Source organism: Mercurialis annua, linkage group LG4, assembly GCF_937616625.2.
Source record: "Mercurialis annua linkage group LG4, ddMerAnnu1.2, whole genome shotgun sequence".
NCBI lineage: Eukaryota > Viridiplantae > Streptophyta > Magnoliopsida > Malpighiales > Euphorbiaceae > Mercurialis > Mercurialis annua.
The window spans coordinates 30,306,633-30,317,227 of NC_065573.1; the positions used below are offsets into that span (position 1 = coordinate 30,306,633).

The 10,595-nt window shown below is 36.0% G+C and overlaps 2 protein-coding genes across 5 annotated transcripts; one reads left to right on the forward strand and one right to left on the reverse strand.

Annotated features, from left to right (window-relative positions):
• Window positions 1–1,730: 1,730 nt before the first annotated feature.
• Window positions 1,731–6,653, reverse strand: LOC126677519 (uncharacterized). Of its 4 annotated transcripts, none has more exons than XM_050372182.2 (11): window positions 6,313–6,653; window positions 5,207–6,156; window positions 5,049–5,138; window positions 4,499–4,963; window positions 3,636–3,750; window positions 3,406–3,549; window positions 3,056–3,312; window positions 2,837–2,930; window positions 2,683–2,735; window positions 2,509–2,601; window positions 1,731–2,417 (listed from the first exon to the last, which is right to left on the reverse strand). In XM_050372182.2, the coding sequence occupies exons 1-10, from the start codon at window positions 6,557–6,559 to the stop codon at window positions 2,524–2,526; spliced, it is 2,493 nt and encodes an 830-aa protein (XP_050228139.1). In that variant the 5' UTR covers window positions 6,560–6,653; the 3' UTR covers window positions 1,731–2,417; window positions 2,509–2,523. The 4 variants fall into 4 exon arrangements, with proteins under 4 accessions (XP_050228139.1, XP_050228138.1, XP_050228137.1 ...); XM_050372181.2 differs by having other exon boundaries at window positions 1,731–2,411; window positions 3,385–3,549; XM_050372180.2 differs by having other exon boundaries at window positions 3,385–3,549.
• Window positions 6,654–6,755: 102 nt separating this feature from the next.
• On the forward strand, window positions 6,756–9,820 carry LOC126677521 (6,7-dimethyl-8-ribityllumazine synthase, chloroplastic). Its single transcript, XM_050372184.2, has 8 exons — window positions 6,756–6,930; window positions 7,017–7,153; window positions 7,307–7,402; window positions 7,511–7,606; window positions 7,732–7,810; window positions 8,588–8,634; window positions 8,728–8,787; window positions 9,507–9,820. Exons 1-8 carry the CDS (start codon window positions 6,789–6,791, stop codon window positions 9,543–9,545), a joined length of 696 nt encoding a protein of 231 aa, XP_050228141.1. The 5' UTR covers window positions 6,756–6,788; the 3' UTR covers window positions 9,546–9,820.
• Window positions 9,821–10,595: the final 775 nt, after the last annotated feature.

A 10,595-nucleotide genomic window follows, 5' to 3' on the forward strand; every position in this document is an offset into this window, starting at 1 on the left:
CCTTTAACCTACATCATAAGCTTCAAGAAAATATTTTTTTAGAAACATAAACCTATCATCAAATATTTGCAGTCATATCATAGATGCAGTAGAAACACAATCAATGAGCATCTAAATCATATATTTTTTAATATAGCAAAATAGAACAAATAACCAGCAAGAAATTAACATCCAAATTAATAAAGAAGCCAACTAATTGCGCTAGGGAGCTCGGCACTTTCAGTTGATTTAGGTCTATTTTTCAATTCCAGTAAATTCTTTGTAGATTTTCATATAGCAGCCACACTAAGCAAGGATGGCCACCGTCTGCAAAAGAAAACTTAAGCAACTACAAGTGCTACAGATAACTAGAAGCTCTAATGTATCCAAAGCATGCCACCCCGTTCTCAACACTTACAAGTATACAAACTGTCTTCTCTATTTCTAGTAAAAGCAAAAATAAAAATAAAAAAATTACCGCCATTTATATTCATCAGTACAAGGCATGTCTCATATTGCAACTATCACTCTAAAGACTCATATTTCATAAGCAAATAATTAAAGAGCATGATCTTTGATACAACGCAAGTAGCGTGCATGCCCAAGCGAATAAGGAACAGGAGCATGATCTTTGATACAACGCAAGTAGCATGTATCCCCAAGCGAATAAGGAATAAGAGCATGATCTATGATATAAGGCAAGTAGCAATGCTTCACAAAATCTACTAACACCCAGCAGTACGTCCTAAATGCACAACAAAGGTAAGTAAGTCTAATCAATCAATAATATTAATATTCCTTCACATAAAATTTTATGTAAATGTTCGCTTTTGCATGAGTAAAGACACCCACGACAAGAATGGCTTCAAATAATCTATTTTAAATTCAAGTAATTTGCCTTAATCTATAGCCTGAGGTTTTAGAAAGTATAGATGGATGCCAACTCAACTAATACCAATATCGTCCACTAGTAAATTAAGTATGCACAAAACACAAAAATAAGAATTAAGCTATACTAAGAATATATTCACTCAGTTATGCCCCACCAATGTGAATGATAATATCCAATTGATGGGCTCAAGTAACCAGTCCCTTCCAATTTGATATTCAATTTCTATTCGGTTATCAAACTTCTTTAGATCCCTAAACATTGTATGTTTCAACATAGAGTTTGGCGAGTTGAATAAACTTCAAGTATAAGGTAGTAGACTTTCCACAGCATGTAACTGTTCCTCATTGACTGACTTCCAAATGCATCTATGTCGCTACCACCTTGCGACGATTATTCAGAAAAACATGATACCGAAGAAAAGAAACAAATAGCTTAATATTTGTTTAAAGTAAAAAACCATGTTGCATTAACCGTCGGCCACTTAGCTGCAATAGGTCATTATAAAACAATGATCCCTACGGGCACACCACTATCATGTCTGCAATTTGAAAACCATTCACAAAACAAGACATGTCTGTCACCATAAAGTCCCGTCTCCTAGCATAAAATTCCTGTTTCAAAGCCTACCATAACAATCTTGATCAAAACATATAATCCTAATTAGCCTAACTAAGCAGTGAACCCTATTAATTATTCACGCTCCTCAAATGCAATGATTATAAAACAGTAATTATGATCTCAAGAGTCAAGACTCAAATTCACTAGTGGCTGATACACCTCTCTAAGAGCTTTCGCAGTAGATGCCAAAATGTTCAATTAAATGAGCAGCCAAAATAAATCTATGTAACGAGATTCCAAGTAACAATATAAGTGAAAATTCATAAATATGGTATCAAAATCAACATCAAATGCTCCCTTGTAACTCAAGCAACCTTCAATTTTTATTCAGATTCTATACCATCACAGCATACTCAGGATATGATAGTAGGTCTTAGATTTTACAGTTCCTACATCTTAGGCATACAATCTCTAAAAGTGTTCATTTGTCACAAAAATTCAAGGGAATCTCCGCATGGATTTCTTCAGCATCCTTATATTTTAACTTCTGCACTTTTCACAGTAAAACCCCTTGCTTTAAAATGTCCTTCCATAAACTGAAGTCACCAATTCAGCTTAAAAATTAAGGATCTCAAGCATAATTGTCCATGATGATTACAACTTGTAAGGAACCAAAAAACATGCAGTTTTGCATAATCCATCCAGCAAATCCTCAAGCAGTTCCCTTCTAGATCAAAAAGATAAATGTCGAATCAAGTCTCCAACAAAAAGGGAGCATAATACTTAGTCTATGTCCTGTGAGACATGACCTAAACTAGACACTTCACCATGTCATAGGAGGAGAGAGAGAGGGGGGTGGGGGTGGGAGGGAGAAAATTGAGAGCAAAAACAGAAAGAAGACACCATGAAAACAAAAGAAGGTGGCTTCAACTAAATTTTTCAACAAGAAGCCATTTGCCCGTAACCAATAGAATGCATCCAGCTGTTCCTGGTCAATGAAAGTTTGAAGCGGAAAAATATTAGTCCACAATCTTGCTTATTCGAATAGGAGAATTTAAGAGCAAATAGATTGACATTACCAAGTGTTCATGGACCTAATAGTGGTAACCGCCTCTATAGGGACCCTCGCCCCTGTATGGTGCCTCGCCCCTGTATGGTGGATATGGACCATACTGCAGTGCAACCAAAATAAATAAATTTCATAGAACTGCCAAAAACTTCAAATGAAATGTGATGAAAGATTGATTACTTACATCAGGCCCATAATAACCTTGAGAATAAGGATCATTGCCTGGTCCATACATATCTGAGAGATAATCCCAAAACGATGAGAAAAACATCAGAAACCGTTATGAGACTCGAGACAACCATGCCATAAAACAAAAGATTGGGTACAAATATTCCTACCTCGGTACTGTGTCCCACGAAATGGAACTACCGGATCAGTATAATCTAATCGGGGCCTGTGCCTACTAGGTTCTGCATAATCAGCTTCATAATCCTGGAAGCAAGAGAAAATGTTAAGTGTTCAATACAAACAGAGGCACCAAAGAAGAAATAGATGAAAAGCTTGGTGTGGCATACATATTAGGAGCCCAAATGAAAAGCGGAAAAAATCCAACATACAGTCATGTAAAATGGCCGCTTCATCCCATGTGCACTACCATCATTGAGATAAGGATCATCAAAATGCCTTTCATAATAGGGTCTATCAAAGGCTTCTTCTTGAGGAAATGGCTGCCTCCTAGAGGAAGCATGGTCTGCGTGCCCTCTTTCAGGGGCATCATACCAAGGTCTATTGAAATTTGTTCTTGATGGACCATTACCACCAAAACCTCTGCCATCAGGATGATAACCGCCTCTGAAAGAGCCCCTTCTTCCTCCTAAATTTGAGTGCCAAATATTAGATTTCCAATAGCACCCGCATGAATAAGTGAAAGCATGGATAGAGATACCTTGCCCATTGAATGGCCTACCCTGTGATGCCATATATCTGTTATTAAAATCATGCCCATTGGGGCCCGTTCTACTAGATTGACCACGTCCCTGTTGGTAAAAACCTCTACCGCGCTGGAAATTTCCCCAGTTGTGATGTCCACCACGGCCAAAATTTCTTCCTCCTGTTTATCAAAGAATAATAAGTTAAAGGAAGGAACTTAAGGGTAGTGAGAAAATATTGCAAATCCTTAAAATCAAAAAGGATTACCAAATCTTGAAGAGCTTCCACCGCCAGCCCTATCTATCAGAAAACCACCACACATTCCACCCTTAACAGCCTGAGTTTTAGGCATCGGATTTGACAGCCTTGCTTTCACTCTTGTCTGCCATAATGCAACAACGTTTAGAGGTCATTTTCAAATGCTACTTTCTAGTTTAGACACTAGATTCAAAATTGTTAAAACACCATTCATCTAACTGTGCATACCACAGAATATATTTGAATGGATTTGTAGATAACTGATGTTGATAAACCATGATATGTCAATATTAATGTCTATATTGAAAATGAAGATGCACTTAGATGATTTGATTCAACACCATGCATTCAGCTGGGAAGCATGCTTTCTCATAGACTATCTTTAATTGAAAAGAATGCAAAATCACCAATACCACTAACGGAGAAGAATATTCACTAGTGAAAAAAAGAATTCTTCCTGAACAACTATCTTTTCCCAAGATGAAGAGAATAGAGGAAATATTCAAAGATGAATAGTTGCAATGTACAGAAGAGAACACAAGAAAAATGGATAGAAAATATAGAAACACTAGAGACAGCAAAGGGGCTTTCAACACTTTACATTCAGTTGCCCAAGCATGCTTTATCAAAGACTATTTTAAAAAGAAATACGAGCAAAGTCACCAAGAGAAACAAACAGCCAAAATTTTAACAAAGACACAGAACGCATGCCAAAAAAATTTCATGATGAACATAACATAGAGAAAATGCGGGAAAAAAAATAGCACAAAGTAAAAAAAATGAACACATGAAAAGAAAAAAAGAAACAAAATCTTCAAACACATGAGACACCAAAAAGAATCTTAAGGATCAAAATCAAGAAAAGCAACAACCTTTATGCTCCCATCAAAAAATTCTGTGTTGTTTATTCTGTCAATACAAGAAATAGCGACTTCATGGGATAAGAAATCAACAAATCCAAAATCCTTTCTCTTAGCAGTTGACATATTTCGAGCCAGGACAATTCGGACAATCTCCCCGTAACCATGCAAGTGCTGCCTCACACGATCTTCATCCCAATGAGGAGGAAGCCCATCAAGAAATACGGTCTTCACGTTGGCCATTACTTCTGGATCAGGCTCACGTATGGGTTCTGCAAATGCTACTTTGGCGGTTCTCTCTGGATGACCAAATACAACATCAGGCTTTTGAAGCCTCTTGTACGCATGCATGGCATCAGCATGGCAAGAGAACTCAAGAAATGCAAAACCACGACTCCTGCCTTCATGTTGAACGTCTGCAACAAGAGTGATGTTCTCAACACCTTCAACACTATAATCCTTCAACTTTTGTCTAATCTGTCAACAAGAATTTTATTAGATATTGGTGAACAAATGCAGGATGGAACCAACTAACCATCCACCATATTTATGAGATACTTACTGCTTCCTTTGTCCATGTATTGCATATATTACCCAAAAACAAAGTATCATTGTCCTCACTTGGTGCAGTACCACACCTCTTTCCACAAATCTACAGACATGATAGATTTTAAAACATAACTTAAATACTTGTAATCAAAAGTTTATAGAGATTCATACCACAGGATTTTTCATTTCTGACAAAGCACACTTTACATGCTCCTTGTTTGCAAACTTCACAAATGCATATCCCTTGCTTTTATTTGTTAAAAGATTCCTATGCACTCTAACTTCAACAACTTCACCAATCGTCTCAAAGACCTTTCTCACATCTTCCTCTGTAGCTTCCCTATCCAAGCCACCAACAAATATCTCATATTCTTTCTTACTTTTGCGCTCCTTAACAGCAGCTGTTAGTTCCTTCTGTTCCTCTTCCAATGCCCCAGTTTCTTCAATAAATTCCTCTGGATCTTCTTCTACAAAATCATCATCCCCATGATCTTCAAGATCAACTCGATCAGCATACTCCTCATATCCCTCATCACCACCATACTCATCCTGCACAGGTTGATTATCTTCTCCTTGTAACTTATCTTTACTCGCTCCAGTCTCAATAGCCTCAATTTTTGCATCCTCCTTAATCTCAACCTCTATGGTCTCTTCATTGACTTCCTCTCCTTCATCTACAATGCTCGGTTCTTGATCCTTGGAGTCCTCTATAATGTCATTAGAATGCACATCCACAGCCATCACATTTTCTTCCTCCTCTTTAGTATCTCCTCCTAAAGTTTCTACTGCCCTTTCCGTATTCTCTTTTCCCTTCTCGGCAGACTCTTCGACATTCTCAACAACAACAAGTTCTCCTACTCCACTAGCTATTTCTTCTTCCTTAACAGATTCTTCAGCCACCTCAATCACACATTCACCTTTCTCCTTCATACTTTCTTCATCCTTATCCTTAACAGTTTCTTCCTCCACCTTCGGCGTCTGCGCACTAGCAACATCATCTACACCAATCGGAGTTTTAGCCTTTGCCGCGGCTTTCTTTACTACTTTCTTGACTACTTTCCTCACTATAGTTCTCTTTTTCGGCCCAATTTTCCCTTCTGGTGTTACTAAAGTTTCATCAACTACAATCCGATAACAAACCAAATAAAAAAGATCACAATTCATCCAATTCAATTAAAGTGCGTATTACTGGCGGCAACAAATATGCAATGATCGAATTTTTCACTAATAAAAAACCTAACAAAAATCATTCGAATCGAATTAATATACATACGCACCTGTAGTAGGTTGTTCAGGTTTTGAATCAGAAGCGGGGGCAATAGTTGAGAGAGTGGTGGCATCGTTGTTGATGATTTTAGCTTGCTTAGCTTTGGCAGAAACGCTGCGTTTTGCGGAGATGGTTTTAGGAGTAGTGGACTCTGAAACCGTCGTAGAAGGAGTGGATTTGGCGGCGGGTTTTCTAGCCGGCATCGTCTTTTTAGGGGTTACAGGTGTTTTTGCAGCGTCTGCATTTCTGGTTCTCATTTTTTGACTTTCTCGGATAACAATCGCAGCCTGACGTTCTATACTGAAGCGATGGCTTCGAATTTGATTGACATAGACAAACGGCGTCGTTATGAGTTTCTTGAATCAAAAAAGAATTATATATTGACGAGCAAACGGTGTCGTTTAGAGTTTAGAAACCGAAAAACGAGAATCCAAAATCAAAATAAATTAGTAGAATAGCCGCCATGGTAGCTGAAACGGCAACGGAATGGCTTCTTCAGTCTCTGCTTCGCGTCTCCGTCTGTCATCTTCAACTCAGTTTCTTCACCATTCTAACAATGTAGTCCGCCATGGATTTCCTTCTCAACGGCCGGTGAATCTATCTTTCTCGTCTTCTGCTTCATCTTCAGGTTTTGTTTCAGTTGTAATCATTTTTGTACCTAAATTATGAAACGAAAACATCAATTCATTTTTATTTTGAATTTGGAATGTACAGGATTTGGTATTACTACTAGTACTACTACTGGACTTGCAATTGAGACGAGGAAAGAGCGTTCGTCGTTTGCTGAAACGGCAGCTGTTAAGCATTTGATTGGATCTCTCACCAAAACGGAGGGCCTGCGCTTTGCTGTCGTAAGTTTCATTTTCTAATACTTGCTCGTATTTTTTAAGCTATAGGTTTAATTGTGCTTTACTGAAATTTTTAGTTTAATTATACTTGTTCAAGTAGCTGATTTGTTCTTAATATTTTTCAATTAGCTCTCATTTACTGAAATCGCGTGTTAGGTTATAGCCCGTTTTAACGAACTTGTGACGAAGAAGCTTTTGGAGGGAGCTTTGGAAACTTTCCAGAGATATTCGGTGAAAGAAGAAGATATTGATGTATGCAACTGTTCAGAAACATTTTTCAGATCTTTTGTTTTGTTCCAAGCACTGTTCCTCGGAAAGTTATGATATGGCATGGTAATTCTCTTGATTATTCTATTGCAGGTTGTCTGGGTTCCTGGCTGCTTTGAAATTGGTGCTGTTGCAGAGAGACTAGGGAAATCACGAAATTACCATGCAATTTTATGTATTGGAGCTGTGGTAATTACGTACCTCCTTATAAGTTCAATTTAAAATTGAAAAGTACATGTGACGCTTAAGTTAGCTCTTAGTAAGTTCAAGCAGCTGGCTGACCCGAAATTGTCAATTTCTTTTCTTGTTAGTAGATAAGGGGTGATACATCCCACTATGATGCAGTTGCCAATTCCGCAGCATCTGGAGTACTATCTGCTGGTCTTAATTCAGGTGGGCATTGTTTATTTATGCTATTTTTTAGTTTGATTATTTCTTGTTATACTGGCATTACATTTTAGGGAATTCTACTATAGTTACTTTGTTTTAGTGTACTTTGTCTATTTGATCATTGAATAAAAGCAATTGTAACTCATCCAATGGTGATAAAAAAAAGAAAGTAATATTAATATATACTTTGTAAAAAAACAAAATTATAGCAGTACGCACCTACATTATGACTATTATAGAATCTCTCAAGCTTAAATTTCAGCGATATTTTAGTTTATTGTTGTTTGTTTCCTTGGTTAATCATCTTTTTTTTTTGCATATATAGTGAAACATGAAATGCAATTTGCACGCCTCCCATCTGACCAAAGCAGAAATATATCATCTCAACATACTGTTGAACAGTGATGGATTGGAAAAAACGGTTCAAACAGACCTTTCCCTTTTCAGTTTGAAAGGTTAAAAAAATGACAAAAATAACCCGACATGATTTTTTGGTCACCAACACAGAACACCTAGAATTTAATAATGTTAAAAGTGCAGAAATACCTCATGCTTTGAATTGATTTAAACTCAAAACAACCATGGCCTGAATTTCTGTGTGGTAACTAGACTAGAAAATTAAAATTACCAGTGATGGAAGATGCATAGAGTCCCTATTTTAAATCTAAAAATGCATTTTCATTGTCTTTGTCTACGGTTTGAAAAATTACTTCAATAATATTACCTTGAATTTCATGGCATCGTAGTTAAAATTGATGCTGTTTCTTGGTGATGTTGTAGGAGTTCCATGCATATTTGGCGTTCTAACATGTGATGACATGGACCAGGTAAACTTATGGTTAACACATTTAAACAGTTGCATAAAAATAACTACAAGGATCTGAATCATCTGAGAATCTTACACGCCACTATAAATACAGGCTTTAAATCGAGCTGGGGGAAAGGCTGGGAACAAGGGCGCTGAGGCTGCTCTGACAGCTGTAAGTTATATTTGAAAGATGTTATTTGATTATTAAATCTAGGAAATTCCTGTGTTCATCTTTGATTTTCAGAATCTTAATCTTTGCACTTTGTGGGTTTGCTGCTACTACTTTGAAGTTTGAACTATTTTTTTCTCACTTTAATAGATTGTCATGAGGCGTAGTCATTAGGAAAAGTATTGTGCTAGTTTCTTTTGTCAGACAATAATATGTTTTTGAGTATCATGATTAAGATACACTACCCGGTTGTTCAGTCAAGTCTATTCCACTTATACATCTGATCTGTGTATCACGTCTTTAGGCACTTCCATGCATGCTTGTAGCCATTTTGAAAACTAGCCCCGGATAATACTTATCATCATGTAAAAATTGCAGTTTAGTTTGGAATCACTCTCCACTTATTACTCTGTTTTATGTCTATTGAAGTTTCTAGTCTTAGCGATGGAGAAATACTTACATAGACTTTGTCCACCACGTTATCCATGGATAGAGCCAATGACATCCACCATATTATTTTATGTGTAGAAAATTTAATTAACTAAATTATATTATCGACATTATTTTAATAATATGGTGAAATATCATGGATTGTCCACGGATGAGTTGGCGGACAGAGTCTATATAACTATTTCTCTGATGCGATTTCTTTATATGATGAGCTGGCAAGTAATTGAAGACTAGAAAATTTGATCTTGTTCACTTGATGTTATAATTTGCAGATTGAGATGGCATCCCTTTTTGAGCACCATTTGAAGTAGTGATCCTGCTGTGACAAAGAAATCTGAATCAGTCCCTTTGTCTTGAAATGTCTTCTTTTCCTTTGTTAGATGGAACATCAAATTGATCTCCGGCTAGTTGTTTTAAAATTGGATTGAGACTACCTAGACAAAGGAAGAGAACATGTTTGATGTTGTGAATCATATCATATGATTATTAGTTATGTACTCTAATCAGCTCAGCTCCGGCCTGTACTCAATAAGCTACTGCTTCCACACATGAAATAAGAATTTTGCGCTGTAATTTCGTATTTTAACTTCGCTCCCTTGAGATAAATTTAAATATTTAATACTCAGATTTGTGAGCCTTTTGAAAAGATAAAAATTGAAATTTGTTGTGTAGAAGTTTTATAGTGATCCTAAAATATCAATTTGTAAAGTTTGGTATTAAATTTAAAAAGAATGAAGTCCATTCAATTTGTCACCCAAGATCAAAAACTTCATTTTCAATAAAATGCGCAAAAAAACCCACAACTCGTGTGAAATTGACAAAATAATCTTTGTATTAACATTCAACATAAATTTAATAGTTTGATAAAAACAATTACAATCATAAATGTCATGACAAAGAAAAAGAAATATATGCTACATTATAAATGTCATAATCGCAGATCTTACGTTCTTCAAGATGGATTAAATAACTACTTGAAACTAATATAAATTTTGATTTTTCAAAAAAATATGCAATAATAAAACTTGAATCATCATAAAAATTACAGAAACCAACTTCAGCAACAAACAAGCTTGAACCATCACAAGATAAGTAAAAAATCATAAAATTGGATTCATCAAAAATAAAAAATGTGACTGTCTAGAATACTATAAGATCTTGATCGAATCTAAAAATACATCAACACAATAAAACATTAAAATATTTTAAATCACACTAAAAACACCATAAAACTCAATAACATAATATTTTATTTAACAAAATATTGAAAATATAAATATACGGGTGGAAAGGAATGATATTTTGAATAGGCCTAATGTCTTAAAAAACCCCGACCTTTTAGCCCCTTTTCAATCATACCC